General features: G+C 41.6%; 2 protein-coding genes across 3 annotated transcripts in view; one reads left to right on the forward strand and one right to left on the reverse strand.

Moving 5' to 3' along the window:
• RRAGB (Ras related GTP binding B) overlaps positions 1–8,290 on the reverse strand; it is a 36,303-nt gene extending 28,013 nt beyond the window's left edge. For both annotated transcript variants that reach the window (XM_036415770.2, XM_036415766.2), the window contains exon 1: positions 8,148–8,290. In XM_036415770.2, coding sequence (XP_036271663.1) covers positions 8,148–8,275 — 128 coding nt within the window. In that variant the 5' untranslated portion in view covers positions 8,276–8,290. The remainder of the gene's footprint in view (positions 1–8,147) is intronic.
• Positions 8,291–13,654: 5,364 nt separating this feature from the next.
• Positions 13,655–15,182, forward strand: MAGEH1 (MAGE family member H1). The gene has a single exon (XM_036415807.2). It carries the CDS (start codon positions 13,938–13,940, stop codon positions 14,595–14,597), a length of 660 nt encoding a protein of 219 aa, XP_036271700.1. The 5' UTR covers positions 13,655–13,937; the 3' UTR covers positions 14,598–15,182.
• The last annotated feature ends 386 nt before the right edge of the window (positions 15,183–15,568 follow it).

A 15,568-nucleotide genomic window follows, 5' to 3' on the forward strand; every position in this document is an offset into this window, starting at 1 on the left:
TATCAGGAAATGATCTTCCAGCTAACTGGACTTAACGATTTGATGAATAATTTCTAATGGAGGGAATTTTTTGTCTGCCTGCCCAGCATGGAAGGAGCTTAGAAATTGCCACTCCATGCTAACAAGTAAAGTCTGACCAAACTGAAAAATACATATCTTCCTAGAGTCACCAGAGAAGTAACTCACAAGGAAAACCAATACCTCTAAAATTGAAGAGACAGCTTTAACTAATTTGGCTCAGTGGATAGAGCATCGGCCTGCGGACTGAAAGGTCCCTGGTTGGATTCCAGTCAAGGGCATGTATTGATACCTTGGTTGGGGGCACATCCCCAGTAGGAGATGTGCAGGAGGCAGCTGATCGATGTTTCTCTCTCACCGATGTTTCTAGCTTTCTATCCCTCTCCCTTCCTCTCTGTAAAAAAATCAATAAAATATATTTAAAAAATAAAATTGGAGAGACAGACAGGCAGATGTAGACAATGATAACTCTCCAGAACAGGAGCTTACACACAGAAACCTTTATGGGAATTACTCCTGGGATAGGAAAACCTGAATTGCAATTGATCATTTTCGGGACAAGTCTGAGAGTTAAAAACTCTAGAACAGCCCATTCATAGGGGTCCTCCACTCTTTTGTGAGTTTTACTTCCAGGAACTCTATTAGCTCCTCACAGTGACTATCGGAGGAAAATATCCTTCTGCCAATAGGAGGGGGAAAATAATCATTGTTTAAACAAACCAGATTTCCTTTTGTTCTTAACAGGGCTTTCTCTCTAAAGAAACGATTTTGCTGGGATTTTATCAGCGTGCTTAGCATACCAGAGGAAAAGGAAATGCCCAACTCCAGCATACTCTAAATATCCTGTTCCACCTAAAGGGGGGAAAAACCCTGAGAAGCACTGGTGAAGTTCACAGACTAGGGACAAAGACTGAGACCTAATTATACTATAGATTCATCCTCCCACTCCCCTACACATTATTACCACATTCCTAAAGGCCTATTTACCAAAGTTCCTTTCACCTAGTATATCATGTCCACCTTTCAAAAAAATTATAAGGCTGAAACCTGTTTGGCTCAGTGGATAGAGCGTTGGCCTGTAGACTGAGGGGTGCCAAGTTCGGTTCCAGTTGGGGGCATGTGCATTGGTTGCGGGCACATTCCAGGTGAAGAGTGCACAGTAGGCAGCTGATCAATGTTTCTCTCTCATCGATGTTTCTGACTTTCTGTCCCTCTCCCTTCCTGTCTGTTAAAAAATCAATAAAATAAAAAAGTATAAAGCATACAAAAAGGCACAAAACACAGTTTGAAAGGACTGAACAGGATCAATACCAGTCACATATGACACAAATATTGGAACTACCCAATTGTGAATTTAAAAATAATTATGATTAATATGTGAAGAGCTCTAATGAAAAAATATATAACATGCAATAACAGATAGGTGATGTGAGCAGAGAGATGGACATTCTAAGAAAGAATAAAAAAGAGATGCTTGAGATCAGAAAACACTATCTCAGAAGGGAAAATGCCTTGATTGGACTCATTAGTAGATTGGACATGATTGAGGAAAGGATCTCTGACCTTGAGGATATGTAAAAAGAAACTTCCAACACTGAAAAACAAAGAGAAAAAGACCAAAAAAAATCAGAAAAGAATATTAAAAGATTATGGTGTAACTGCAAAAGGGGTAACATATGCATAATGAGGATATCAAAAGGAGAAGAAAGAGAGGAACAGAAGCAATATTTAAATACATTGAGAATTTATTGACTTTTTAATATTAGCCTTGTATCCTGCAACTTTGCTATAATTACTTATTAGTTCCAATTGTTTTTATATTGATTCTTTCAGATTTTCTATCTAGATGATCAAGTCAACTACAAACAGAGTTTTATTTATTCCTTCCAGATCTGTATACACTTTTCTTTTTAATTAAAAACACAATGCCATTTACATTACTACAAAAAAAGTAAACACTTACGTAAAAATATTTTTTAAAATATGCACAATATCTATATCAGGAAAACTTCAAACTCTGGTTAAAGACATTAAAGAACTAAATAAATGTATAGATATTCCATGATAATGGATAGAAAAACTCAATATTGTCAAGATGTCAGTTCTTTCCAACTTGATCTATAGATTCAATGCAATCCCAATAAAAATCCCAACAAGTTATTTGTGGATATTGACAAACTGATTCTAAAGTTAATATGGAGAGAGAAAAGATCCAGAATAGCAAACACAATTTTGCAGAAGAAAAAATTGGAACAGACACTACCCAATGTCAAGACTGATTACAAGGTCACAATAATCAAGGGTGTGGTATTGGTAAAAGAATAGACAAATAGACCAATGCAACAGAACCAAGATCCCAGAAATATAAATATAGCCAACTGATCTTTGACAAAGGAGCAAAGGCTGTACTGTGTACACATGCAACTCACTTATTGCCTTTGCTTACAGACTGCCACATGCCTTTAACCACTGTGTACTATAGTATTTTCAACAAATAGTACTGGAACAACTAGACACCCACAAGCAAAAGATATATTTAAACACAAATCTTACACCCTTCACAAAAATTAACTCAAAATGGATCAGGAACCTAAATTTAAAATGCAAAGTTATAAAACTCAGAGAAGATAACATCAGAGAAAACCAAGATGATCAGAGGTATGGTGATGATGCCTTTTTATTTTTTTAATTATTTTCTAATTTTTATTTATTTTTAAAAATATATTTTATTGATTTTTTACAGAGAGGAAGGGAGAGAGATAGAGAGTTAGAAACATCAATGAGAGAGACATCGATCAGCTGCCTCCTGCACACCCCCTACTGGAGATGTGCCCGAAACCAAGGTACATGCCCTTGACCGGAATCGACAGGAACCCGAGGCCCTTCAGTCCGCAGGCTGATGCTCTATCCACTGAGTCAAACCGGTTTTGGCAATGATGCCTTTTTAGATACAACAACAAAAACATAAATCATGAAAGAAATAACCGATAAGCTGAACATCAGTAAATTTTTTTTAAAAAAACTTCTTCTCTGCAAAAAACAACATCAAGAGAATAAAAACACAAGCCACAGACTTGGAGAAAGTATTTGCAAAAGACACATCTGATGAAGGACTGGTATCCAAAATATACAAAGGACTCTTAAAACTCAATAATAAGAAGAAAAACTTCTATTAAAAACGGGCAAAACCTTTACAGACACTTTGCCAACGACAATATGAAGATAGTAAATAATCATATGGAAGGATGCTCCCCATCATATGACATTAATGAAATACAAATTAAAACAACAAGGAGATACCAAAATACACCTGTTAGAAGGGCCAATATCCAGGATACATGCAACACTAAATACTGGCAAGGATATGGAATAACTGAAACTCTCATTTGCTAGTTGGAATGCAAAATGTTATAGCCATATTGGAAGACAGTTTGGTGGTTTATGACAAAAGTAAACATACTCGTTAGTTTACCATACAATCCAGCAATTGTACTTTTGTATTTACCCAAATGGGTTGAAAACTTATATCCCCACAAAAACCTGCACACAGACTTTTATAGCAGCCTTTTCATAATTGACAGAACTTGGAAGCAACCAAAATGTTCTTCAGTAGGTGACTGCATAAGTAAACTGTGGTACATCTAATGAATGGAATATCATTCAGCACTGAAAAAAATAAGCTACCAAAGCATGGAAAGACATAGAGGAATCTTAAATACATATTACTAAGTGAAAGAAATCAATCCAAAAAGGCTATCTATTTTATGATTCCAACTATATGACATTCTGAAAAAGTCAAAACTATTGAGACATTGAAAAGTTCAGTGGTTGCCTGGGGCTGGGGGGAGGAAGGAATGAATAAACAGAGCACAGAAGATTTTTAGGTCACTAAAACTATTCTAAATAATACTATGCTGATGGAAATATATCACTAGACATTTTCCCACAGTCATAGAATGTACAACACCAAGAGTGAATCTTAATGTAAACTGTGGGCTTTGATGATAATGATGTCTCTGCAAAAAGTCTAATAAACACAAATCAGGAAATGCAGATCAAAACTACAATGAGATACCACTTTTCACTCACTAACATGGCTATAAATAACAACCAAAAAAACAAAACAAAACAAAACAAAACAAAGCAAAAAAAAAAAACCTTTCAAATAACAAGTGTTGGCAAGGATTTGGAGGAAATGGAACTGTATACGTATGTCAAAACTTATTAAATTGCATGCCAATTACATATAAAAACTGTAGTAAAAGGAAATAGTTTATCTCACCTATCAGATTGCTAATATGGAGAATATTTGACAATGCTTAATGCTGGTGTTAGATGTGGCAAAGCATTTACTCTCCACACACTACTGGTGATATTATGAAATGACACAACTATTTAAGGAAGTCATGCTAGATCTATACATCAAAGTTTAAATGTGTAAAACCATCTGAGCCAGAAATTCCATGACTGGAAATATATTCTAAGTAAGTAAGTGGACATTGTTAGGGTATCCAAAGGAGGTACTACCGCACGAGGCCAAAAGTGATAAGGGATTATAAATTTATTAGGTCATCTGGATATCATATGGACAGAGCCCCCAAATGGTGCTAGCACCCAGGGATGGAGATTCAGAGGTTTTAAAGGAATCTACACAGGTTTTTTTCAGCAGGGAACTTTCTGGGTGGGTCTGGATCTGGAAAAGTCAGGAGAGGAAAGACAATGGTCTTAAGTGGAATGTCGTCTTAGCCAGTGGAATGTGGTCTAAGCAAAAGGGAATGTTGGTTGTGAAATGGTCTAAAGGTCAGTTCCCAGGGGAAGGGTAAGCAATTCAATTATTTTATCAGATCTAACAGACATATTTACAAATGTGTATAGACAGGATGACAGCGACAATATTGCTTCTAAATGTAAACAGATACTCTACATATTCAACAGTAAAGTTATGGTGAAACAAATTATAATACAGGTATAGAATGTAATATTGTGAATTAAAAATTTTTATGTGTGCCTTGAGATCCTCAGGCCATGCATATGCAGGCAATAAAATTTGGCCCCTTGCCCTGACTGGTGTGACTGAGTTGGTTGAGTGTCCTCCTGTGCACCAAAAAGTTGTTGGTTTAATTCCTTGTCAGGGTACATACCAGAGTTGCAGGCTTGATCCCCAGTAGGGGGCGTGCAGGAGGCAGCTGATTGACGTTTTGCTCTCACATCAATGTTTCTCTCTCTCCCTCTCCCTTCCTGTCTCTAAAAAAATCAATAAACTATTATTTAAAAAAAAAAAAAACTTGGCCCCTAGAGATGATTGTTTACAATAATCAAAATTCCACATTCCTGTGTCAATTTTAACTTCCAGGTCTTCAAAAATATTGTCCCATTTGTATGGAGAACCTTCTGAATTTTCCTCTGCTTCACTCTTACTGAACTTTCAAGTCTCAGTTTACTAGTAAAGGCAACTTATTTACTCAGAGATAACTTCCTGGACAACACTTAATTAGGCTGATTTCCCCTGGTTCATGCTCATATGCCTCATCCAGATTTCTCCGAATCAGCACCTGTCATACTTAGCTTTTTCACTTCTTTGTATCCACTAACAGACTGTTACCTCACCCTTAAAGTCCCAGTGAGTAGGCTGACACCTGGCGTATAGTAAATGTTCAGTACATATAATTCCAAATGAATAAAGTGCCTGGCAAATAGTAGGTATTCATTGAATTGTAACATTTGTATTGCTACTACTGTTTTATTCTGGACTAGACGTTATGGAAAAAGAAGAGATAGGAATTCAATGAGAATATTACAAGTTGCTCAACAGCAGGAAATTTTAGATATTGAGGGTGAATCCTGAGGATAGTGCTGAAATTTTAGATATAACTGGAGACACTTTAATATATATATATATATATATATATATATATATATATATATATATATATATATATAAGAGGAAAGGAGAGTCTGATTGGCTGCTTCCTGTATGCCCCCTACTGGGGATTGAGCCCACAATCCAGCATGTGCTCTGATGGAGAATGGAACCATGACCTCCTGGTTCATAGGTCAATGCTCAACCACTGAGCCACATGGGCCAGGCTACAACTGGAGACACTTTAAAGGAACACCTACTCAGCAGCCCAGAGACAGCTATTATTATTTACTAGAGGCCTGGATTTATGCACCAGTGGGGTCCCTCGGCCTGTGGGGATCGGGCCAAAACTGGCTTTTCAAGATCCCCCGAGGAGTCCTGGAGTGCGAGAGGGTGTAAGCCAAGCTGAGGGGCCCCACTGGTGCATGAATCCTCTAGTATACATATAAGATCTTTGGTTAATTTCTTCCCAACCTCTCCCTCCCGCCTTCTCTCTGAGATTCATCAGTCTGTTCCATGTTTCCAGGCCTGAGGTTTCTGCTCCTGCATTGAGTGTCTGCCCCCTGGTGGTCAGTGCATGCCATAGCTACCAGTCGGAGGGTCAAAGAGGTCCTCTGGTCACTTGGGCTTTTATATATATTAATAGATAAATGTACCACAAATCAGACATTATTCTAAGTCCTTACACCTATTAACTCATTTAATCCTCAACATGATTTCACAGATAAGGCCATTGAGGTACAGAAAGATTCAGTGTCTTTCCAAGGTTTGCAGTCTTGTGTATGGTAGAATTTAGATTGATCCTAGGGAGTCTCCTTTCAGAGCCCATGCCTTTAACCACTGTGTGTTACTGACTTCCCTTAGGTAAAAAGGAGAGAAGACATTGTGAAAATCTTTTTTTCATGACCAAGGAGAGATGGGTTGTATCACACAGTTTTATAGATGAGTCAGGGAGAAAAAGAGATCTATGAAAGATTATGCACTGAGTAAAGGATGCAGATATCCCGCCTAACACTCCAGTGTTCTCCATGGAGCCATCACTTTGCCTGTTTCCTCTAGTGTTTCTCTTTCTGCAGGACACCATGTTGGCAATTATTCACACTTAACCCAATAGTTGCATAGAAATTATGCATTTCTCACCAAATAGAATGTCTGTCAAAATGTGAAATAAAATTCTATGTATCCAGTAAAATAATTATATATAATGATTGTTTTAACCATGGAATATTGTCTGGAAAAAATGAAAGATTGAAATGAGCTTTAGAAATTTGAGTGACTTCGTTTTTTTCTATTACTTGTCAGTATTGCTGATCATGATTGCATAGTACATACTATTGATATATAGCTGAAGAACAAAGAAATATAAAACTCCAAAATTGTCATAAAAACTGTGGAAGAAAGGGAAGGTGAGAACTCCCAGAGACAGTCTCAGGACCTAACTTTTGACTCTTTGCTCAGACTCCCTTCCAAGTCTTCTTCCTCACTAGAGTTACCAGCCTGTTTCTTTTTGTGTATATGTTTGTTTGTTTGTCTTAGTTATATCACATCCTGGCCATAGAATCCTCATCTACTTAGCAGCACTTCCCTCGGTTAATCAGATTGTTTAAGTTGAAAATCTGTCATGTGACATTGAGCTGACATACTCTAAAGAGAGTGAGTCTTTGTGAGTGCGCAAACACCTCTGGTTATAAATGTACACACAGAGTATGGGAAAAAATTAAAGAAAATTATTAACAATTATCTGTAGTAAGGTTGGTGAAACCATGTGGAGTCCATTTGTTTAGGGAGCACAGATACTCAAGTTCACGTGTCCCTCAATATTTTTGAATGTTATGGGATCCAAGATCATGGAAGTTACAATCACTTTCTCCCAGGACCATACTGGAATTACAACTAAATTACAGAATAATCAGCCTGAATAACCAATTAAAAATTAGCTGAACAGAGTCTTATAACCAAGGATTTACAGAAGAAGCCATATTGAGACAGGTAGGAAAGGCAGAAACACTGAAAGGGCTGAAACATTGAAATGAGCTTTAGAAATTTGGCAGTTGAGAATCTGGAGGAATATCGCAGCTGCAAAGGTCCCCCCAGAGGAGCAAGGAATCTCAACCCACCCTGGAGCACCAGAGCCAGGAAGGTGAAGTGACATAATATCTGCTGTGAAATTCAGTGAGGATTCTTTCTGCAGGGAAAGACAGAAGTGTGCTAGAGAAACAAGCACCCTCCTAAAGGGCCAGCTAACAAAATTTCCTTTGCAGCCACTCACCCTGCTCTCTGGTGACGTGAAGGCATCTTGGAGCAAACTGGCTTGTGTGGGTTCAGGGATCGTGTTGAAGGGACAAACACCAAGGTCTCTGTTCTTGGCCCCTCTCCTGCACCAGCTGCAGACGCCATCTTTCCTTTCCTGGGTTGAGCACTCCACTCAGTATAGAATCAGCTTTGGGGAATGTACTAGCCCCACCCTTCTGACTCCTGATGGCCCCACCCTGCCAAGCTCAAGCCCTGCAGAGTAGCCTTCTGGCTATAGCCAGCTTGGACTGAGGTAAAGACTTTCACACAGGGATCTCAAGTAAGTCTAGGCAAACTTGACAGGGAAGTGGCAGAGATACACAAGAAGAGTCTGAATTGTGTGATTCTAGGGCAAGGGCCATTTTCCCCTCACACACTTGAAAGACTCCACAATTCCACTGCATAACCTTCCCTCTACAAGGCCAAATCTTGGTCTGTTTTAGCCTAATGAACTCTGCTGGTCTCACCCCAATAACTGCCTGTGAGCCCAACCCATCAGAGAGGCCCGTGGGTTCCAGGAGGGTGGTGGCTGTCCTTGGTACAGTCTGAGACTTTTGCTGAGTGGCCTCAGAACTACCACTGTCACCAAGTTTGAATCTGTATCAACCTGGTAAACACCACTTGTTTCTACATGGTGACTCACTGAGAGCATACCATATGCAACTCACATACTGCCAGAGGCTCCGTTAGTGACTGAACCTAACAAACAGCCACATGTGACAGTGAATCTCTAGGTGCCTTGGGCCTTTTGCAGACCTGACCCTGGGCTCAGTGCTGACAGAAGATAGCTTTGCTATTCATCTTGACCCCTCCCATGTGCACCAAGGCCCAGCAGAGGGAGCCACAAACTGTGGATCGCTTTGTGGCTCCAGACAGATAGCCCAGGGCCAGTAACAAGCAGTGTCTGAAATGACCTGCACCATAGTCTCTCTCAAGAAGCCCCAGAACTAACACACCAGGTGATAGACTTCAGGCCACATCAGAGGAGTCAGGTCTTGCATAGCACTAGGGTTAGGGTCAATCTTCATAGTCAGCCAGCCCCAACCATGTAGAGGCCAACAGAATCAAGCCTAAACTACAACAGGAAAGCTCATATAACCTACATAAGATACATTCCTGCAGCACCTAGCTCAGGTGATCAGGGAGACTAGACTACTGAGTCCCATAGGACACCTACTATATATGGTCACCAAACCAAGACATAGCAGATCCACATAATACACAGAAACAAATACAGAGAGGAAGCCAAAATGGAGAGACAAAGAAAAGTGCCCCAAATTAATTAACTGGACAATTCTTCAAAAAAAGAGCTAAATTAAATGGAGGCAACAATCTACCAGATACAGAGTTCAAAACAATGGTTATAAGGATGCTCAAGGAACTTAGGGGAAAAATGAGTGAACTCAGTGAGAACTTAAAAAAAGAGATGATAGACATTAAAAAACAAACAAACAAACAAACAAACAACAACACATAAAAACCATAAAAAAAGAACCAGTCAGAAATAAAGAATACAATATCTGAAATAAAGAATACTCTAGAAGGAATCAATAACAGATTAGGTGAAGTACAGGATGGAAACAGCAATTTGGAAGACAAGGTATCAGAAAATACCCAATGAGCATCAAAAAGAAAAAAAATTAAATGAGGAAAGTCTAAGGGAGCTCTGAGACATCTAGTATAGCAACATCCACACCTTAGGGGAACCAGAAGAAGAAAGAAAACAAGGTATTGAGAACACGTTTGAAAAAATAATGGCTGAAAATTCCCCTAACTTGCTGAAGTTCAAAGTCACATAAGTCCAGAAAATGCAGAGAGACCTAAACAAAGTGAACCTAAAGAGACCCACATCAAGACACATCAGAATTAAAATGCAAAGGTTAAAGACAGAGTCTTAAAAGCAACAAGGGAAACACAGTTAGTTGCTTACAAGATTGTTCCCATAAGACTGTCAGATGATTTCTCAACAGAAACATTTCAGGCCAGAAGGGATTGACACAACCACAATGGTATGAAACTAGAATTCAACCACAAGAAACACACACACACACACACACACACACACACACACACACACACGGAGGCTAAAGAGCATATTACTAAACAATGAGTGGGGGCCTGCTAAAGAGGAACTTATTAGATGAGGAGGGACTGAAAGTGGGAAAATCCAGGAAGAAGTCTGCTGCATAAATCTAGATAGGAAACCCTGGAAGTCAGAGTGGTGGTAATGGGAACTCTGGCATTATGACCCAAAGTAGAAACAACAATGTCTGCGGTATCAGGGGAAGTTAGCCAAAAATCCTGGCTCTATCATCTGTAAAGGATTTGATATCAGGCCTGTTATTATGTCTGTCATAACATGAGATGCCTCATATTTTCATTGGGCATTCTAATGGGTGTGACCACCTAGAGTAGTGGTTCTCAACCTTTTTAATGCCGCAACCCTTCATGTTGTGGTGACCCCCAACCATAAAATTATTTTCGTTGCTACTTCATAACTGTAATTTTGCTACTGTTATGAATTGTAATGTAAATATCTGTGTTTTCTGATAGTCTTAGGCGACCCTGCTAGCAGTTCTCAACCTGTGGGTCATGACATTGGAATGGTTGAGAACCGCTGTACTAGAGGGTATTGTGCTAAATGAAAAAAGTTAGTCAGGGAAACACAGTACCATATTCTTGCACTTATATGTGGAATCTAAAGAACAAAACAAAATAAATGAGCAAACAAAACAAAAACACTCATAGATACAGAGAACAGACTGATTGGTGGTAGCCAGAGGGGAAGATGTTTGGGGGGCAGGTGAAAAAAATGAAGGGATCAAGAGGTATGCATTGGTAATTATAAAATAGTCATGGGATGTAAGTATAGCATAGGCCCTATGCCATAGGGAATACCGTCAATAATATTGTAATAACTAAGTATGGTACCAGTTGGGTACTGGAAACATTAGGGGGTGTCACTTTGGAAAGTATATAATTGTTTATATAAATGTGCAGTATACTGTACATTTGAAACTACCTGTGGGTCCACAAGTTAAAATTGAATGTAACCTGTAATTAAAAATAATATTTTTTAAAAAGAACTGCCCAGTCAATGTCTCAATAGGTGAGCATCTTTGGTTCAATTCCCGGTCAGGGCATATGCCCAGGTTACAGGCTGGATCCCCAGTAGGGGGCATGCAGGCAGCCAATTAAGGTTTCATCAATGTTTCTTTCTTTGTTGTTCGTGACCCACAGGTTGAGAATCACTACTGTAGAGCCTAAGACCATCAGAAAACACAGATATTTACATCACGATTCATAACAGTAGCAACATTGCAGTTATGAAGTAGCAACAAAAATAATGTTATGGTTGGGGGTCACCACAACATGAGCAACTGTTTTAAAGGGTCATGGCATTAGGAAGGTTGAGAACCACTGGCCTAAAGATAATGCACATTAAGAATAGCAGAAGGAAGTTACTAATTATTGATATCATGAATAACAACAGGCTGAATCTAGTATATATGGTGAGAAAAGAAACACAATATGGTTAATAATAAATGTTTTTGTTAATGATTATAAATCAATGTTATTTCAGTTAACAGCTGGGAAATCTTTATTTTATTTTTAAAAAATATATTTTATTGATTTTTTTACAGAGAGGAAGGGAGAGAGTTAGAAACATTGATGAGAAAGAAACATCAATCAGCTGCCTCTTGCACCCCCCCCCCCCACTGGAGATGTGCCCACAACCACGCTACCAAGGTACATGCCCTTGACCGGAATCCAACCCAGGACCCTTGAGTCCGCAGACTGACGCTCTATCCACTGAGCCAAACCAGCTAGGGCTGGGAGATCTTTAATGTAACCGCTTACTTATTTTATTTTCAGGAGGCAGATATTTCACCTCCCTCTCAGAGTCATTCTAACCCTTAAAGAGAAAGCATGAAGGACTAGGGTTCCCAAGGAAAAGGCTTGTCCAGGAGGAATCAGGGATGGACTCTAGGCCTACCAGTGATATGCAACTAGGGTCCACAAGAGCACACAGGCTGATTTCATGAGGATGATATTTCGCAGCTTTTGTTCATATTATCCCTGATGTCACTTGATGGGAGTCAGTACCCTGAAGACGCCAGAGAATCTTTGGGTGAATTTTAGGAAGCACCACACTCCTGTGAGAATGCAAAGTTGGCTAATCAACTCACTTTGAAGTGAAACGATAAAGGTATTAAGGGGGGGGGGGGGAGAAAAGGAGCTCATAGACACAGACAACAATATGATGATTACCAGGGGGAAAGGAGCATGGGTGGAGGCAGTAGACCGTAAAGGGGGGGATAAATGATGATGGAAGAAAACTTGACTTTGGGTGATGAACACACAATGCAATGTACAGATGATGTAGTATTATAGAATTGTACACCTGAAACCTACATATTTTTATTAACCAATGTCACCCAAATAAATTCACTAATTGTTGTGTTTTGTTTTTTTGTTTTTTTTTAAAGAACGATATACGGCGCTTTCCTTAAATACTCCTTTCTCAGAGGGGGCACATACTGACGCATTGCCCTTTGAGGCAGACCAACACAAGCTTCAGGGACAGAAAGGCCTGTGAGCAGACAGGTGGAATTTAGGTACTTGGAAAGGAGATTCAGACAGAGGAAGCGGTGAGCAAAGACCTGGGCTGGGTAACTTCTGAATATGCTCCAAATCACATTCAGATTACCGAATGAAAGGAAGGAGTAGAACAAATCGGGTATTCAGGCAGACTGGAGCCTGGAAACCTCAGAGCCAACCTATTCTCCACCCTCTCCCCATTTCCCACTTTCACCCAATCAGACTCTAAAGCCTGTCCATCATCACCCCTAAAATGCCTTTCTGCCTCTCCATCTCCTTGGCAACCGCCTTCAGGCTCATTTTCATTCCCTCTTGCTTTTCATCCTAATTGCTTCCTGAGTGACCTTCCAGACAATGGGCTGCTCCTCTGTGAGGCAGCCAATCAGTGGCCTGCTTGATCATCCCGTGAATACAGGACATTTTAAAGGCTCTGCGTCTGTTGTATGCTGCTTGCTTTTGCAGTTCTGTGTGCTCTCATCGCCATGTTATCTGGGTGTTAGATGGGCCCACGGATTAATTGGCATACACACGATGCCTGCTGAAAACAGAGCCAGTGAATGAATGCGCTGTGTAAACCAAGACAGGAAAGGCTGATTCCTTCCAAGAATCCACGCCCCTTCCCCACCACACACACATACACACACACCCTGCCTGCCTTCCCTGGGAGTGGAGAAAGAGACCCATTCCTTCCTAAGGCCCGCGAGCCAATCCTGTACCAGATTGAAAAAAAAAAAGACATCATCTCTTTGCATTTCTCCTCTGCATCCCGCGGACCTCGCCAATCCCAAGCCTTCATCTGGGATCTAACCCCACCCCTGCAGGCCAGCCCCCTTTCCTAGCTGACAGCGGAAGTCTGGGGGCAGGAGCCGCCCACTTCCTTCTGAGAGTCAGGGGTGTGCGTGGCAGGGGAGGCGGGGCCAATCCTGCCCAGCATTCTCGCGCGCTCGCGGCCGGGGCGCGTGCAGGTGGCGGTCGCCCCCGCAGGTGGGCTTGCGTGGGAGTGCGCGCGGCGGCCGAGACCGTCTGGCTCCCTGCTACAAAGACTCTCGTGGCGTGGGTGGCTTCATCGGTAGCCCCTTCAAAAGGCAGAGACTGTCCCTTTCTGCAGGGACGATAGGCATTCTTCCCTAGGATCGCTGCAGGCTCAGCGCCCCCAGCCAACGACATGCCTCGGGGACGAAAGAGCAGGCGCCGCCGCAATGCCAAGGCCGCAGAAGAGAACCGCAACAACCGTAAGATCCAGGCCTCGGAGGCCTCGGAGACCCCGATGGCCGCCTCCGTGGTCCCGAGCACCCCCGAGGACGACCTGAGTGGCCCCGAAGAAGACCCCAGCACCCCGGCGGAGGCCTCCACCACCCCCCAGGAGGCCTCCAGCACGGCTCAAGCGCAAAAGCCCACGGTCGCCCGGAGCAATTTTCAAGGCACCAAGAAGAGTCTCCTGATGTCCATCTTGGCCCTCATCTTCATCATGGGCAACAGCGCCAAGGAGGCGCTGGTCTGGAAAGTGCTGGGCAAGTTGGGGATGCAGCCGGGCAGGCAGCACAGCATCTTCGGCGATCCGAAGAAGGTCGTCACGGAAGAGTTTGTGCGCCGAGGGTACCTGATTTACAAGCCGGTGCCACGCAGCTGCCCCGTCGAGTACCAGTTCTTCTGGGGACCTCGAGCCCACGTGGAATCCAGCAAGCTGAAAGTGATGCATTTTGTGGCAAGGGTGCGTAACCGCTGCTCCAAGGACTGGCCGTGTAATTACGATTGGGATTCGGACGATGATGCCGAAGTTGAGGCTATCCTCAACTCAGGGGTGGCAGATTACTTCGCTCCTTAGGGAAATCTGGCGCACACCCCCAGGGGTGTTGGGGGGCGGGGCGGGGTGTAAAGAGCTTCACAGGTACCCCAAGGAGTAGATCACCGGGGTTCTCAGTTGGATGTTGATGGGGAAGCGGGCGCGCTGTGTTTGTATTTGTGATCAGTGCTAATAATAGTTTGAAGTGCGACAAAGACCTTTTGCTTTGGCTATTGTAAAATTTTCTTCGCTTTAATACGATGTTGCTTAAGGTCACACGATATGTTTCAAATACGATGGAAGAAAAGGTGTCTTTCTTTTTCTGTCTTTTGATTTGGTGTAACAGTTTTGCTCACGTTAAACAATGAAGCCTTTTTCATCATATTCTGTGATCTGGTACCTGTTTTATAGCATTGAATAGTCTGTTCTTTGAAATAACCAGTAAACTGTGAAAGAAGGATGGGGCGGTGGGGGTGGCGGTGGGGGTGGGGAGGGGAAGGGTTCATTTATGTCTGACCTATCTGAAAACCTTTGTGTCTGCTGTTGTGTATAGAAGACTTAAGACTTACCGTGATGTTGCTTAGTTATTGCAGAATATAGGGGAAAAAATAAAAGCATAATATCGAGGACACTTTGCTCATTTATTGACCACCAGTCATGTGTGAATCACCACTGTACATCCTGAAAATACTCATTGGCACACAGCCCTCCGTTCTAAAGAATGGTATAGATTACATGGGAAAGGAATATATGAACTGGCAGTGTGGTAAGTGCTGTACCAGGGATGAGCTTGGGGTGCCATGAAAATGGAGAAAAGCTATCTTGGGTTGGAACAGGAAGAAGACATCAGAGGGAGCTATAAAAATCCAAGAGTTGGCTTGGGGCGATTTGAAAGGGGCATCAGAGCATACTATGAGAATTCTGTACACTGGGTACTTTTGGGATGCTTAAACCAGCTGGGTGGAAGTGACATTGGCCAAGGGAAGGGAGCATCATGGGGTGCAGTGGAAATA

Source organism: Pipistrellus kuhlii, unplaced genomic scaffold (assembly GCF_014108245.1).
Source record: "Pipistrellus kuhlii isolate mPipKuh1 unplaced genomic scaffold, mPipKuh1.p scaffold_m20_p_51, whole genome shotgun sequence".
In the NCBI taxonomy this organism is placed as follows: domain Eukaryota; kingdom Metazoa; phylum Chordata; class Mammalia; order Chiroptera; family Vespertilionidae; genus Pipistrellus; species Pipistrellus kuhlii.

Excerpts from the sequence above, each read along its gene's own strand:
- MAGEH1 (XM_036415807.2), top strand. The coding sequence starts at position 13,938 with ATGCCTCGGGGACGAAAGAGCAGGCGCCGCCGCAATGCCAAGGCCGCA.